The 18433-nt window shown below is 34.1% G+C and overlaps 1 protein-coding gene across 1 annotated transcript in view; it reads right to left on the bottom strand.

The window, feature by feature from the left end:
- UNC13C (unc-13 homolog C) overlaps positions 1–18433 on the bottom strand; it is a 488975-nt gene that overhangs the window by 103933 nt on the left and 366609 nt on the right. The window contains exons 20-22 of the mRNA XM_054701637.1: positions 13245–13371; positions 5811–5907; positions 3282–3425 (exon numbers count right to left, since the gene is read on the bottom strand). Of these exons, the coding sequence (XP_054557612.1) occupies positions 3282–3425; positions 5811–5907; positions 13245–13371 (368 nt within the window). The remainder of the gene's footprint in view (positions 1–3281; positions 3426–5810; positions 5908–13244; positions 13372–18433) is intronic.

Raw genomic sequence — 18433 nt, 5'->3', positions numbered from 1 at the left:
AGAAAGAGAACACTAAAAGGAATGGAAAGATATCCCGTTTATGTACTTGGAGAATTAACACTGTTAAACTGGCTGTCTTAACACAAAGCAATACAAAGATTCAATGCAATCTGTATCAAAGTTTCAAAGGCATTCTTCAAAGACATAGAATAAACATTACTAAAATTTATATGGAACCACAAGGTTCCATATAACCACCCAAATAACCAAAGCAGTCCTGAGAAAAAAGAGAAAGGATTGTGGTGTCACATTCCCAGACTTCAAACTTACACTACTATTTCACAGTTGTAGTATAGTACTGGAATCAACACAGTATAGTATTGGAACAAAAATGGACATGCAGACCAATGGAATAGAATAGAGAGCCCAAAAATAAACACAGTTATATAGAGTTAATTTACAACAAAGGGCTAAGTGTATGTATATTATAGAAAAGAAAGTCTCTTCAACAAAGTGTTCCAGTTTTCCAAACACCATTTCACATCATATACAAAACTTGACTCAAAATGGATTAAAGAATTAAATGTAAGACCTAAAACCATAAAATCATAGAAAAAATGTATGCAAAACACTATGACATTGACCTCAGTGATGCATCTAGGACCTCAACTCCTTCAGCAAGGGAAACAAAAGAAAAAGTAAACAAATGGGACTGCAACAAACTAAAAAAGCTTGTACACAGTGAACATAACTATAATTAAACCAAAAAGACACCCTACTGAATGGGAGAAATATTTGCACATCATACACCTGACAAGGGGCTGATAGCCAAGATCTACTAAGAACTCATACAACTCAACAAATTACCCAATGAAAAAATGGGCAGAAGAGCTAAATAGATATTTCTCCAAAGAAGACATACAGATGCCAGCCAAGAGGCACCTGAAAAAATTCTTATCATAACTTATCAATGAAATGCAAATCAAAACCATGAGATACCACCTCACACCTCTGAGAATGTCCCATATCAAAAGTCCAGGAACAATTGTCAGCAGGGGTGGAGAGAAAAAAGGAACCCTTGGACAGTAGGTGGGAGCCCATACTGGTCCAGCCCCTATGGGAAACATTTTGGACGTTTCTGAAAATAATAAAAAGAGATATGTCACATGCCTCAGCAATTCCACCCCTAGTTATCTGCCTAAGAAAGCCAAACCACTAATCAAAGGGATATATGCACTCCTATGTTCATTGGAGATCTATTTACGATAACCAAGTTATGGAAACAACCAAAGTGCCCAGGAACAGAGGAGTGGATCAAGAATATTTGGTAAATACACATACACACACACACAATGGAATATTACCCAATAAAAAAATGAACTCTTGCCATTTTCCATAACATTGATAGAACTGGAAGGGATTATGCTCAGTGAAATGAGTTAGAGGAGAAAGACAAACACTGAATGGTGTCACTGCCATGTGGAAAGTAGAGAAACAGAGAGCTCAAAAACACCAGCCCAAAAACAAACCCTAGAAGTGTGTCTATAAAACTCAGACTACCAGAGTGGGCAGGGAGTTTGCAAAGGAAAATGGGCAGGAGGCACAGAGGACTATGATGGAAGACTGCAGGATCCATGGTGGTGGGTGTGGTAACAACACCTGGCGAGGTTGGATTTCATTTTTTTTCTAAAACATATATGACATTATAAACCAGTGCTACCTTATTAAAAAATAAAGGAATAACAAGAAACATCAGGGATGCACAAGTTAAAGGAAAGACCGGAACAAGTCATCGTGAGAAAACAGTCATCCACAGCCAAAGAACAGAGCCTCAGAAGAAACCAAACCTGCTGACACTATTTTAGAATTTTACCTTCCAAAACACACAATAAATTTCTGTTGCTTAAGTCATCAATCTGTGGTGTTTTATTATGGCAGCCCTAGAAAATGGATGTATCTTCAGTATTACACAATTTGACTGAATTTGGCATTTCCTTATTATTGAACATTTATATATTTTGGCCTTTTCCAACTTCTCTGATGCTCTTATAAAATTTGACTTAATCATAGTTGTTTGCAGGCTTGTCCCTCCCATTATAAAATTTCTGAGGTCAAACATTGTGTTTTCATGACTACAGCTCTCAAAGTGACTAGAAAATTGTGCAAATGAGGCAACGAGTAAGCATCTGCTCAGTGAACAGCAGAGACTCAACCATCATCCAATCCATTGGACCAAACTTATTCTTAGACAACCAGAAATAGGACTGTGCAGCTTGCTCTCCTCCATTATAGTATGCTTGTCAGGCTGCTGACCTGCAAAATGATCCCCAAATGTTTAGTGTTTCTTAGACTATTCAAGAGGTTAATTCTAAACTGCTCAATCTGGAAAACAAAACTCTTTAGTATCTAGATCCACCTCCACTCTTCCAATATTTCATACGGCTTCTTTTAGCAGATACTTTTGCCAACCGATGGTCTCTCCCTGCTCTTTACAGGTCAAGCTAACTTTACCTCTCTCTATGCATCTCCTGTTCCCATGGCTTAGGATAGGTTTTTAAGTTCACCTGTTAAGGATGAACAAGACTGTTTTACTTATTAAACCTCTATTTTCTTTGTCTCAACCTGTGTCTACCTCCTACTATGCTTGAGACCCGATTTTCTGTTCCCCTCTTCATGTCATATTCCAATTAGGTCATGTCTTGTAGTCCTGATTACTATATAGATTTTTTTTTTAAGATTTGAATGGCAGAAATTTCACCTTATGTTTTTACATTTCCCTTGAAATTTTTAGCAAAGTAGTAAGGGCTCTGTAACACTTCTTAGAATCTAAGAGGAGGAAGAGGTTTTACAATAATCTAAATCATCAAGATCCGTCAACTAAGAAAAATAATTCATAAAATTCAAGGGGACTACTAAAACTCACACTACAGTTATTTGTTGACTTGAAATCAGCACTCAGTTTTCGTGACCCAAAACTCAATTTACGTTTCCTTGTAATACATTGCCTGCTAAAAATATACTTAAAATTTAAATATGAAATGCCAAGGCTTGTTTTCAGCTAGAAAGTACATTTGAGAGGGAAATAATTTGGCCATGATAGTCTCCTCCATTACCAATTACTGAGTAATTAATATGAATAACAAATGGTGTTTTAAGATAATCCATATTTAAGGAACAGAAAAATTGTTAAAGAAGTCAGAATAGTAAACTAAAATAAGTCCATCGATTAGTGCTAAATTTTTAAATTAAATTGGGTTACTGGCATTAGAAAAACTAGCATTTCCAGATTCTGTGAAGGAAAACAGTAAGTCCCAGCCAAGGGCTCATTCCATTTAACTTACCTTTGCAAATCTTCTCATTAGGTGAGATAATGCCTCAGGATTAGGGCATTCCAGTTTCTTAATAATCTCAAAGCTCTGATTAAGCTGGGCGAAGACATCAACCACAGAACAGGAGAATAGGGCATGATCAGATGTCTGCTGGAACTGAGGGAAGAAAAGAAGAAATTCATCCCAATAAACATGCTGGACAGACCATGGAATGTTTCTTCATTATTTCACACAAACAAGTGATTCTCCCGTATCATATTCCTCTATTTCCTGGTTAAAAAAAAAAAAAAAAGTGTTTACCCTCATTAAATTAATGACCTCTACAGGAACATGTACAACTAATCTCACGGGGCAGGCCGCTGTTAATTGTTTCTTTGCTGAGTAGAGGGGTTAACTTTTTCATATTTCTCATTCTCCACAGGCATTAGGATAGATCAGTAACTTGATTGTGGCTCAAGGCTTCTGAGTTTCTCCAGAGACATTGGAAGGGTGTGTGCATCTACTCCTAATCTAGGTACACCAGAAAGGCTCCAGGATCACAGGGATTTTGGTATGAATTTACTGTGTTGTAGAATTAGACCAATTCAGGAGTTTAGAATTAAGTAAAAAGCTAATTGATTTATTTTGTTTGTTTTAAATAATTCTGTAGGGTTCTTACCAGTCTATCAAAAATGTATTATATATCCAGTCAAAAAATGGGCAGAAGAGCTAAAAAGAAACTTCTCTGAAGAGGAAATGCAAATGGCCAACAGACATATGAAAAAATGTTCAACATCACTTGTAATCAGGGAAATGCAAATCAAAACTACCATGAGATACCATCTCACACCAGTGAGAATGGCACATATTAAAAAAACTAGCAACAACAAATGTTGGCGAGGATGTGGAGAAAAAGGAACTCTTGTGCACTGTTGGTGGGAGTGCAAACTGGTCCAACCACTATGGAGAGCTGTGTGGAGATTTCTGGACCTACTAAACATAGAGCTTCCATATGATCCAGCAATTCCACTCCTAGGTATTTACCCAAAGGACACAGAAACATCAATTCCAAAGAGCACCTGCACTCCTATGTTTATAGCAGCACTGTTTACAATAGCTAAGCTTTGGAAACAACCCAAATGCCCAAAATAGATGACTGGATCAAGAAGATGTGGTACATATATACCATGGAATATTACTCAGCATTCAAAAAAGATAAACACATGCAATTTGCAGCAACATGGATGGCACTGGAAGGGATCATGCTCAGCGAAATAAGCCAAAAAGAAAAAGAAAAATACCGGATGGTCTCACTCATAGCAGGAATCTAGAAAACTTAAATAAGGGACCAGGAAAATGAATATAAGAAAGTGAAAATCAAAATCAACAAAAACTATGAACCAGAGACACTTTTTGGGGGGTGGGGGGCGGGAGGGGAAGGATTGGGGTCAGAATGGGGTGTTTGCAATTGTATGGGGGAATATAAAAATAAAATTTAATATTTAAAAAAAAATATACATTTAAATATTCATTTAAAATGATAAAAGTTAAGACTACTGAATTGTATTATGAATGCAGAATCTTTCAAAGGGTTTTTGGTTTTCTTATGTTGATAAAATTAAAATTTATGAACAAAGAATAAAAGACTATACATCAAAAAATAAATAAATAAATAAATAAATACCAATTTGAGGAAATAAAAAAATGTATTATATACATATACTGATTTACAATGATGCATACCTGAAACCTATGTAATGTTGTAATGTTACTTCAATAAAGAATCTTAAAAAGTAAAATAGCGTTCAATTTATTTAGTCATCAGATAATTAAAACAAGGCTTAATAACAAAAGCCTAATCATTCCTATTTAGCATAAAGTGAGCAGTGTGAGTTGAGAATGCAGTCATTATAGAAAGCAGGGTGGCGATTCCTCAAAAAAAGTAAAAATAGCAATTCTATTCAATCTGATCCACTTACCACACAGATGTATATTTACACGACAAATATGAGAACAAAAACTCAGAGTTAAGTGAGCTCCCATGTTCACTGCAGAGCTGTTTACAATAGCAGGAACTGGAAACAACCCAGGGCCTAATGATTAATGAATGGATAAAGATGTAGGAAAAATGCACAATGGAATACTATTAAGCTATAAAAAAGATGAAATCCTGCCATATGCAACATGAATGGACCTACAGGGAATTATGCTTAGTAAAATAAGCCTCACAGACAAAGGCAAATGCTATATGATTTCATTCCTATGTGGTATACAGAGAAAACAGATGAAAGTAATAAAAAACAAACTTTAGGAATATTAAGACCAATTAGTAGATTCCAGAAAGGAAGGGGGAAGATGGTGGGTAAAAAGGGAAAGAGGGGACAATGGTATGGCGAAGGACAGAATGGATGTTTAGTGGTGAATTCTAATGTAGAATGTTCATTCTCAATGATGAACACCTGAAGCTATGTAATATGATGCAATGTTAGTTCACTCAAAGAAAAATAAAAGCAGCATGAATGCCAGTTGACAGTAAGCAATACTAAAGTAATTTAAACTTACTCCATCTTTTTTGTCTCTTCCTAGTGCTCCATGAAGGAATTCCATCGACACATCTTCATTTTCATCTAGCCACTGTATGACAAAGGGTTCAAACCACCTAAAATTTTTAATAATGATACATAATATAAAATATGTCATTTGTACATGAACACTACTTTTTTCTTATTTGACAGTATTTCAGGACCAAAAATCTCTTTTCACTCCCTTTTTCCAGTTTTCTCAGAGACCTTTAGCTTCACATCAAGGGAAAAAAATAGTAACAATACAAAACACAAAACAACAAAACACAAACAAGCAGACAATTATAAACCAGAGATAGGGAGAGGGAGGGAGAAGCACAGGAGACTGTGGTGATGGTGCACGGTTGAATTGGTGGAGGAAATTCTACGGGGACTACACCTGGGGTGTGTGTGTGGGGGTAAACATTGCTTAAAAATGAACAGTGAGGGCCTCCCTGGTGGCGCAAGGGGTTAAGCACCGCACTATGAAGCAATCCGCAGCCTCTGCAGTACGAGTTCAATCCCCGCTGCCAGGGGAGCAACCCACATGTGCAGCAGACCTCTCCTGACTCGCCCGCTGCTCCCCTCAGCAGTGTATTTCAGTCAGTCTGCCTGTTCTGTTCTCCACTCTGTCTCTGGTGACTCCTCTCAGCCCCCTGCACCTCTGGCCTGTACCCCCCAACTCTTGTATATAAAAATAAATAAATCTTTAAAAAAATGAACAATGATGTAAAATATATATAAATTAATTTAAATATATATCTCCCTCTCACCTCCCTTTGATTCTTTCACGATGTTTTAAATATTCATAGTTTCTACTTCCTATTCCATTTACAATTCAAAATCCTATAAAATGTAGACCTTTTGTGCTGTGTATATCATACCATGGTCCACTTTACTGACTGTGAGCTTCCACCCAGTCTATTCTTTTGTAACTGGTTCTGGGTGATCACCTTTGACTTAATATGAACTACATTCTGCCTACTATTGGGTTTTATTAATGATCTAAGTTTCAAGTTCTTTTCTCCATACAGATGTGCAATTGCCCAGCACCATTTATTTACAATACCATCCATTCCCCCACTGCATTTAAGTGTCTTCATGACGCATTCAGGTAACAACATTATGTGTGGGCTTGCCTCTGGGCTATTTTGTGTTCACTCAGTCTGTCACCACATTCTTTTAATAATGTAATATTTGAATAAATTTTGATAATTGACCAAACACAAAAGTTCTCCAGCCTTTTCCTTTTCAAGATTGCCTTGGCTATTTTTAATTCTTTGCATATCTATATATATATTTGTAATTTGCACAAAAACACCTGCTGGAATTTTTATGAGAGTGCATTGAATCTGTAAGTCAATGTGGGGAGAACTATCATTAGATTATTATTATCATGAACTATCATAATAATGCATCTTTTAAGAAACACTGTGTATTTTATTTAGTTCATCTTAAAGTTCTCAGAATTTTTATAATTGTCTGAATAGAAAGGCTTGCACATCTTTCATCACATTTGTTTCTCATGGTTTTAATGCTATGCTATTTAAATGGTATAATTTATATGTAATTTTCTAATTTTGGCTATTATATAAAATTCAGTGAACTTTCACATCAATTTACTGCATTCACTTTTTAAATTCAATTAGTTTTATTATAGCACTTTTTGAAATCTTTTGTATTTCTTGATGCATAATTATTTCATCTACAAATGCAATAGTATCATTATATGCTTTTACAATTATTATACTTTTCTCTCCTTTTTCCTGTTTTATTGCACAGCCTAGGACTTCTAGCAAAATTTAAATAAAAGTGGTTATATCAGCTCTCAAGCTCATTCTTGATCTCAGGGGAAGCTTTCAACATTTTATCATAAAGCATTTTTGATTATTTTTTTAAAGGGGAATCTTAAATGGAAACAAATTTGAGTAATAAAAAGGGGGAATCTTCTATTACATTAAAGTAGTTCCCTTCTATTCTGAATTTGCTGATTTTTTTTAGTTGATGTTGCATTTTTTTTTAAATTTTTATTCTATGTTGTAGGGCTTTTTTCCTTTAACTGTAGTGAATTGCATTCTTTGCTTTCAAAATGTTTCACTAACTCATGCTGAAAATAAATACAACTTGTCACATTATACCAGTCTTTATAAAAACCACTGAATTCAAGTAGTTAAATTTTCATTTGAAGTTTTTATTTTTATTTTACTATACTCATGAGAGAATTTGGCCTGTAATTATTTTTAGTTGTCATATTTTCAATAGGTTATAGTAGTAAGAACTTATTAAAAAATAAACGGAGTAGGGCCTCCCCGGTAGCGCAGCGGCTGAGCGCTGGGTTGTGAGTCTGCCTGCAGCCTCTGCAGTGCCGGTTCGACCCCCAGATGCTCCCCGGCCACTGGAGGAGGCGTCCCGCATGGCGCGCAGACCTCTCCTGCTGCCCGCTACTCCCCTCAGCAGTGTACTTCGGTCCTTCTGCCTGCTCTGCTCCCCGCTCTGGCTCTGGTGAATTCTCTCACCCTCCCGCGCTTCTGACTATACCCAGTGCTTGTATAAATAAATCTTAAAAAAAAAAAATAAAATAAACGAAGTAGTCGTTCCTTCTCTTGAACAGCTTATATAAAATTGGTGATATTCTTCCTTACATAGTTGGAAAAATTCCACTTTTAGCATCTGGGCCTCCCTGGTGGCCTAGGGAGTAGGTCTCAGTGCTATCACACCACAACCTGAGTTCGATCCCTGGCCAAAAAGCTAGCCCACATGGTGCAGCAGACCTTTCCTATCTCAACCGCTGCTCCCCTCAGCAGTGTATTTCAGTGGATCCACCGTTTCTGGCCCCCAACCTCTGACCTACACCCCAGTTATTTAAATAAATAAATAAACAAATAAATAAATAATAAATCTTAAAAACATAAAAATAGTTGTGGGTCATTCAGATTTTATATATTTTCTTGTTAAATTCTATTTTTAAAGGACATTCTATTTTTTAGGTGCATTTTAAACATTTTGTCTAGTTATCTAAATGCACTAGTGTAAATATTCACTTGTTATTAATATTTGTAAAATCTTTACTAAAGTCCTTATAATAATTTGTGTTACCTCTTTTGTTTGTTTGTTTTTGACATTGCAAAAGCTTTTTTGATATTACTAGTTTTCTTAAAGACCAACTTCTGGCCGTAATTTCTCCTATTTTAACTTTTCTATTTTATCTATACCCCAGGCCATACTGATTTTCTTACTTTTACTTTCTTTTGATTTATTTTGCTTTTTAAAAATTGCCTCTGACACTTATATTATTGATTTCATAACTTCCCTTCCCTATAGAATTAGAGCTATAATTTTCTATTTCCTGTTTTAATTGTAATCTAGAAGATTCATTATACAATATTTTGTAATTTACACTGATTTCTTTTTAATATATATTTTTTCAAGGTAACATTGGTTTACAACATTGTATGTGATTCATCAGTAAAGGATCATGGTCTCACCACATAGTACAAAGACACCCACAGTCCTGCACTATAGTCCACTGATGATTTCTTTTTTACTCGAGTTATTTAAATTATTCAGCTTAATTTCTGCATGGTTATTTTCTAGTTACCTTCTTGGAGTTGACTTCTAGCTTCTTTAGAGGCCTGAAAATATACTGGATATGTTTCAACATTTCAGAATTCATTAGACATGTTTTATGGTCTAGCAGATAATCCTTTTTGGAAAATGCACCATGTGCATCTGCTAGCAACATTATTTTGTCATTATTGATTATAAATTGTATATAGATTGTGCGCGTGTTTGTATGAAGAATGTTTACGAAATATCATGAAACCTAATTAGATATAGATATAGATGGGTAAATAGATATCTCTAAATATTATTCCTGTTGCTGAAACTTCTTACATTTTTTGTCTTCAGATAGTTGCTGAAAGAACTAATTTACAAGTAGATTTGTAGATATGTTGAATTTTCAAAAATTTCTAAGTTTTAGCTTCATATAGTTTCCTGATGTAATATACATACAAATTTAGAACTGATACATCTTTTTATTGAATTGCTCATTTAATCATGATTTTTTTTCTCAAAATATTTCTTAAAGTCTGTGCTGTTTAGTATTAGTATAGCTAAATATGCTTTCTTGTTTTACTGTTTTCACTTAACTTTTCTGGGCCCTTATGTTATTGATGAATAAATTTTAAGATATTTTTGGTTTTATCATTTTATCTAGTATAATATTTAAGTGGCCTCATATAGAAAAAGGAGAAAACTGATTTACATTTAATGATTACATTTAATTTTCTGATATATTTTATTTTATATATTTAATTATAAATCTATCACATTTTCCTCTAAGTTTTCTGCTGCTTTTTCCCTCCCTTCTCCCTCCCTCCTCTCCCTTCCTCCCTCCCTTCCTCCCTTCCTTCCTAATATTTATTTCTTTATGCACACAAGAGCTGGGGTACAGGCCAGAGGTGTGGGAGGTGAGCGGATTCACCAGATACAGAGTGGGGAACAGAACAGGCAGACTGACTTAAGTACACTGCTGAGGGGAGCAGCTGGTGAGTCAGGAGAGGTCTGCTGTGCCATGTGGGTTGCTCCCTGGCCAGGGATTGAACTCATGCTGCAGTGGCTGCTGACAGCTTCATAGGTTGTGTCATAACCCCTTGTACCACCAGGGAGGTCCTTATTTACCTTTGTTGATTTTAAATGTTATTTACTTTAATATTCTTCATTATTTTATTTATGCATAGCTTTGTATTAGGAACCTTAAGAGGTTGTATTATAAATCATCACACACATCTGTGATATATTAGACACTTTTAAAAATGAGTACTTTAAACTTTTCAAATAATTCAAGGACCTTATAGCTTGTTAATTGTCCTTATGACTCTTGTGTTCTTCATATAACTGTTATCTAGTATTTTATATATATTTTATTCTATTGAAATTATTTTGAAGTTAGAAAAAGTAAACAAATTATGTATTTTAAAATATACTAATATTTTCTGTTTCTTCCTGCATTACTAATATATAGAATTTTATCTACAGTGGTCATTTTCCTTTATCTGAAGTATAGCTTATAGTATACTCTTGGTAATGGTCTACTGGAAATGGAATCATTCAGCTTTTCAGTTATGTAAATGGTTCTATTGCTTCATTTTTGAAGGATAGTTTTGATGGCTTTTAAAATTCTAAGTTCTTGTTTTCTTTCAGCACTTAAAAGATGTCATTACATTGTATTCTTGTTTCATTTATATTGAACAGTCACCAATAAGTAGTACTAAAGGTTAAATGTCATCCCTTCCTTGACTCAAATACATTTTAAGATTTTCTCCTTTTTCTATGATGTGTCTAATTGTATTTTTCCTGGCATTTATTCAGCTTAGGATTTATAGAAATTCTTCAACTATGGCCACATGTTTTTCATCAGTTTACAAAATTCATACCTAGTATCTTTTCATGGCCATAGACACTAGTATCTTTTAAAATTTTGTTCTGTACTATTCTTTCTTTCATTGATGCAATTTGTAATTGGACCTTTATACTTGTACCATATATCCCTTATTTTATTTTATTTCCCCATCCAATTTTTTTCTCTCTCTGTTTCTATATGGATATTTTCTCAAGCCAATATTCCAATAATTTGAATTCTTCCGATATGAATAATATGCTACTAAACCCATCTGTTACACTCCTAATTTTATTGTATAGATTCCATTTTCTGTGAATTCTCTCACATTTTAAGGTAAACATCAAAGTCCCTATCTAATAAGATTTTTCTTTGTTGGATTCTAATCATTTGGTACTGTTGCCTAGTAGTAGAGTTTTTGTTTGTTTGTTTGTTTGTTTTTGTTTTTCTGTTGCTGCATAGTATTATACATTGTCCATGAACATTTGATTGGTCATTTCCTCCAAAGAGGATCTAAATTTCTCCTGGCAGACTGAATTCAGAGATAATCATATCTAGGTGAGCTGGGTTTTAGGTTGGGTTATTTCCAGTTTTCCCTTAGTCTATGATTGAGCCCTTCAGGGATCTCACGTGAAAACCTGGGGTATTTATAGTGCTCTTCTTTCTTAATAATCATTGTCCTCTGTCTTTTTTTCTCACCAGTGTTGTGAGATTCCTGAAGTCTTTGCTTAGTTTTTAATGTCTTCATGCTCTCTACTAGCTTTTTTCCTGCCTCAATCTCCACACATAGCAGATCAGGAAATACCTTAAGGAAAAACTTCACGCAGGTTGTGCTCATGTCTGTGCAGTTCCCTTTTCTCTAGGCTCTTGGTTCCACAAGTTCCAGCATCCTTTGTAGCCCTGAACACCGATCTAGTATCTACAGGTCAGAGGAATCACTATGTGTTCTAGGCTACTGCTCTCCATGTGGTCACCATGACCATGTTGGAAATCGGTAAATGCAAAGAGGTTAGAAGGTTGGGGAAGCAACTGCAGCAAATAAGGTTTCATCTCCATGTATTTTTCTTTTCCCAGGGATCTTAGTTTCTCAAATTCTGATTGCCTTGTTTGTTCTCTGATGCTGTTTAATTTTACTCAAATAGTTTTTGTAATTGGTCTTCAGTGGCTATGTTAGTCTGATTTTAATTTGTCTATACAGAACCAGAAACATAAGTCTCTGGCAGTATTTCCCTTTTTAACTTCTCTTTTCCCAATCAATGGCACTACCAACTGCTCAGATTCATTATGGTTAATTCTTCCCTTTTTCCTTTATCCTTATATTTAGTTGAAAATTTCTATGTTCAAAATTTCCTTCTCACACATCTTCATTCTTTACATTCTCACTACAGCATTATTATAATAGCCTTTTAATTTGTTCCTGTGTCCCATTCTATTCAATGAACTTCAATTAGAAGTTAGTTGTATTAAAGGGTTCAATTAGTTGTATTAAAGGGCTCTCCTAAAATCATTATACTACTCACTGCCTTCAAACTCTCTTCCCTGTCTGTTTCAATGCCCACAATGTCTAATGAATGCAATACAAGCTTCACAGCATTTCTTTGTAATAAACTAGTTCAAAACCATTTTTACCATATTACCTTTTACTCATTTTTAAGTTTACTTATTTCACGTTTTACTTATTTTTAAATTTCAATTAAAGGAAAATCTGATTGTGTAAATCAATATACAAGCACTCTCACATTCCCAACAAAAATCTGAGTATGAGAACTTTCACAAGAAAGAGCCACATCGTGTATGTCCTGTCATTTCTTTCTCTCTGAGTTGAATATCAATTAAGGCATTTTTGAAAGATACAACACAAATCAATTAAATATGGTTCCCAAAGACATGTAAATCACTTAATATATATTTTATATTAGAAATGTATGCATTCAAACAAAGACTATGTGAAGAGATTTTAAGGCTGCATAATCAGGTGTAATTTTATAGGATTATGAATTGAGAACAAACTTGGGAGTGAAAATCACTACTTACAATGAATATTCAGGAACTGCATCCTTGAAGGCAGGAAGTTCTCGCACATATTCATTATAAAACCATTTCACTTTGAAATGCAAATTCATATAATCGGTGCTCTTGCATAACCGCTGCTTTTCATGTTCTATAACAGATAAAATCAAACATTTAATAAAGTTTGGTTTGCCAACAAAGCTGCTATATTCTAATCTACTTTTATTAATAATGCTAGTGTATTTGAGGTAAAGGCAAAAGAAATTGCTACAGACAGACCTGAAGTTTTACAAAAAGCAAGATCATTCCTGATCATTACACAGAGGAGCTGAATTAGAATGTAAAATAACATGAATGTTCTAATGTGCCTGTCTAAACAAGTGAGAATTCTAACACAATTAATAAAATTTGACTTACTTATCAGTAAGTGTTCATATTTTCATAATTTTTAGCCTGATACAAAGTGCCAGAAAGAATTCAAACTATACCTGATTAAATAAGAATCAAAGTAAGGGACTTTATCCCTGGTTAACATTGGCAATGAGAATGACTAGATTATATTTCTAGCCTGATTTTAACCCTTGCAGATAGTTGAAAAGGAGAGGAATACATCTAACTTCTGAGCCAGGTGAGTTCTTCTTTACCTTTCAACTTCAACTAAAATATTTTGCATTCTCAGTCTTTTTGACATTTATTTAGCAGAATTCCTAAAATGTGGCACTTTTCTCTCTTGTTCAAAAAGCTCATCTTAAAACTTTTATTCTTATCCAGGTACATAGTACTGGGAAATAGAGACAAATAATGTTGTAGCTAAATATGTTTTTTCCTGCTCCCTACTCCCCCAACATTAGCATACTGGCCAATTTTGACGGCAAATACAGTCAACTAAACGTGAAATATCCCTAGCTATATTCTGGTTAAAAGTACCCTCTCAGATGTTTTGGTTGACGTGTGTGAGTCTTCCTTAAGCTAAGGGTTTGAGTCACAATAGAGTCAACTATACTTTATATTCCAGACTGAAAATAATAAATGAAGCTATTGGATTGTTATAAACAATTTGAGGGCATCCCTGCTTTCCAAAACTGAACTATAGAGGAACTTAAATCCCAGTGATAAACACAAGAGGAAATACAACCCCAAATTAACATTTTCAATTATCTAAACAATGATTGAATCAAAAGAATTTATAGAACCAAGGGAAATAGGGAACAATAGTGAGCGAGGATACACAATGCACACAGAAAAATGAGGAATAAATAGACTTCTAGAGCAAACTCCCAAACAGAATTATGAACTAGTGATATTTTGCTTCAGCTCTGTCAAATTCATTTCACTTTTTCCCTTTCAATATCAGATGTCCACCCATCCTTCTCCCTTCATATATTATTTCCTCCTTGAGAAGAAACACTTATTTCATAAGCTTATAGGTAGGAATTTAATATAATACTACCCTGAAAACCAGATAAAGGCAGACCCTTGCCCTGGGACCCACACATTTAGTAAATTCTACTAATCGCAGACACAAACTCGAAACACTAAATACCTTGTGGGATCCTCCATCACTTGGGATCTCACACTTGGAGATGGCAAAGAGCAAACCAGGATGCTCAACATTTGCTCCTCTGCCACACACCACCTGCTCTAATGGTGAGCACTTTCTAAACCACAGAAACACCTTGGACTAATTTTTGTTCTATATTCAAGAATGAAAAGTAACTTTATTCAAAGGCTACCTAGGTTTGCAAATTGCCATTGCTAACAATAAAAATAGTGCTTTGGAGTATGGGAAGGAATTTGAGATATGGAAGCATTTAGATAAGAAAAGGCGTACTAATTAAGATCCTCAAAAGGATCTTTGGATAGCATAAATGCAATAGATTATTGCCTAACACATATTTTCAAGTACTGATACCACCTGTTCTTTCTCTGGTTATGATGCATGCTTTTGAAGGCACTCATAAATCAACGCAGTACACAAAAAATATGCACATAATTGGGAAGTATTCTGAATACTGAATCATTCATATTACTCTCAAAGTTTGTATATACGTGGTTCTTCATATAATATACATGAATCCTGATGTTATTTGCCAACAAGATAGTTATTGAATGCTAGAACTATCCATAGTTTTTTTAAATTTAGATCTGAGATTTAAATAATTGAATTTTAGTTTTATTCAAATTATATAACTATTTAAAATAATGATTTGCATTTTGTTCTTATTTTAAAAAATATTTTAAATGCTGTAGAACAAAATAGCTTTCTGAAAACTAAATAGGAACTATTATCTGAAAACAAAAAAATTATATTATTTCCATAATAAATATCTTCTTATAAAATGTGTTAAAATCTCTATTTTGAATGAAAATTCATACATTGTACAAAGATGAAAAATGATGTAATTATATAAAATAAAATATTAAAAAATCTCTATTTTGAATATAATAACATTTAATTTTAATCATAATATTAAGAATGTATGTAAACTTAGATTGGACTTAAAAAGTTAGTAGGTCTCAGGGAAAGAAACTGAAAGAAAATAGAAAAGGCTCAAAGAGAAGTTACGCTGAAAATTTTTTAGAAAGCAGACATTATGTAACTCAACAAAGGTTATATTATTTGGCACCACTGTAAAGATAACACTAAATAGGGCATTTTAAGTTGAACACTAAATATTTGAAAATGTTTTATAATAGTAGTATAATCAATTTTACTGAAGTAGAAATATAAAACCTATGAAAAATGTAAGTTATTTATATCTTTACATATCCAAACATTGATGGTCCATGAAGAACACCCAACTATACACACTGATTAAATTGTGTTATCTATATTTTTCCAAGTTTTACCGTATTTAAAAACGAAAAGCAAAAGCCAGCTGTGAGAAGCATCCTGATCTGTTTTCCACTCAATTTATGTGCCTAACACATTTAAACTTCACTTCTACACAACGGCAAAATTCTTTCCTTCCTTCTTATTTGGGCACTTGGTTCAGAACTTTCAGAGCTCCCCAAATCGATCCTCTTGGGATCTGTAATTCCCTTTATTCATACATCCCCCTCATTCTTTTTTTTTCTTTTTAAATTTTTAAAATTTTAAATATTTTTTACATCATTTTTCATTGTTGCACAATGTATGCATTTTCATCTTGGTTATAGTCCCCATACAATTCCCACCACTCCTTGTTTTGATCCTACTTCCTCCTCTTCCCCCTGTAGTGTGTCTCCGGTTTATAGTTGCGTGATGATTTTGATTTTAACTTCATTATAATTAGTCTTTTTCCTGGTCCCTTATTTAGGTTTTCTAAATTTCAGCTATGAGTGACTGGTCCAACCACTATGGAAAACTGTGTGGAGATTCCTCAACCTGCTAAAGATGGAGCTTCCATATGATCCAGCAATTCCACTCCCAGGTATTTACCCAAAGGTCACAGAAACATTAATCCCCCTCATTCTTAACTGTTCCTACATTTCCAGGAAATAATTCTATATGTCTTGATTTTCTAAAGCCACACATTAGCCAGTGCACCCCCTCTTTTCCTGCTCTCTCAAGGGTGCATATGGGAAAAGCGATAGGAACAATGATCTCTTTAAAAATGAAGTCTAGTTAAGCTCTAGTGTAGGACAATTCATTTTATTTTTAAGGAATCTACCTGATATGACAAACTACCAGTGTTTTACTGGTCACTCTGTTGAAGAAAAACAAACACAAAATCTTAGAATTATACTAATAATTCCTCCTTACAGAATTACTTCCACAGCCATTAGTATTTAGTTTTTATCCCTTTAAGTCACATATCTCTCATGAACTATCAACTAATAATTTAGTGCTCTCTGTGGACGGAAAAAGGAATACTGTCTATTTTTACATTTTCCCAATTCAACAAAAGAATAATTGGCATCTTTACATGCATTGTGTACTTCAGCAGATATAGCAAGAAGTTTTCAGTTTATTAATTAATGACATAGATTTGATCTTGAGGAAAAAGAAAATGAAAAAGGAAAGGCTATTTTTTTTTGTGCAATAAGGTTCCCCTATGATATCTATCTTAAATAATAAATATTAAATATAATTTAATCTTTTTTAGCTGTTACTTGTAATCATCATGAACCTCAAAAACAGTGCTTGTGGCAGGTTTAACTAATTGGTTACCAAATCATGTTCTTTTCCTCCCAGGTACATAACTAGGCTACATTTCCCAGTTTTCCTTACAATAGGTGTGACCTATGTCTGAATTTTGTTCCAAAGTAACATATACCATTTCCAGTCTTGCCTTAAAACACTTCTGAAATCTCCTCTGTTCTATATGCCCTCATATGCTGGCTAGATGCAGGAGATCTGGCAAGGATTCCAAGACTTTAGTGGATTACACAGCCTACAGCAGGAAGAAGTTTGGATCCTTGAGTCACTCTCAAGGACAGCTGCCCCAACCAGAAATATCTACTCTGGCTTATATAACTAAGAAACAAACAAACTAGTACCATGTTAAATTATTTGTTACAAGATTAGGCCACACAGGGTTATATACTATTGCATTATATGACAAATGTTCAAAGATTGACACCCATTTGTTACTATATATTTTTCATAATCCTAGACCCAAAAATAAGACTACTAAATAATCATACCAAACAGATATGTTCTGTTGCTCATACTGGAAGAAAACTGTATGTGTGTATATATATACACACACAGAGACATCTATCTATCTAGGTAAGTATATACATATGTTTTTGTACATTACATATGCATGTGATACATATTCATACACACATATACACACATGACAACATATCATCACCTTGTTCACTATCATTATAGTGATTAGAAAAAAAAAATTCAGACCAATTTTAAACAAAACAATACGATTCAAGACCTGCTTTCATTCTATGTTGTTTCACTAGAATTACACATAGCAACATATATGTATACATAAATGCAGTTATATAGTTCCAGGCTACCACCTTGCTTTGTGGACCTATATCAGTATAAGTACCTCTAACAGACACTAACATGAACTGACCCACCATCACAGAGAAAATCAGTTAGCCAAACTTGAAATTCATGTCAAGATAATAGTGTATAGGCTCTGAAGGCAGAATAATTACAGAAGTAAAGTGCATATGCGTTGTGGATAGACTAATATGACTTTCTAACCTTCCCGTCAGCTTAGTTTCATACTTGTGTGCTTTCAACTATTTTGGTGGTTATT

The sequence above is a fragment of the Talpa occidentalis genome, unplaced genomic scaffold, assembly GCF_014898055.3.
Source record: "Talpa occidentalis isolate TD23 unplaced genomic scaffold, MPIMG_talOcc4v2.1 talOcc4.11, whole genome shotgun sequence".
NCBI classification, from domain to species: domain Eukaryota; kingdom Metazoa; phylum Chordata; class Mammalia; order Eulipotyphla; family Talpidae; genus Talpa; species Talpa occidentalis.
The sequence above is the reverse complement of the archived record's forward strand: the minus strand, read 5'-3'. Positions and strand labels throughout refer to the sequence as shown.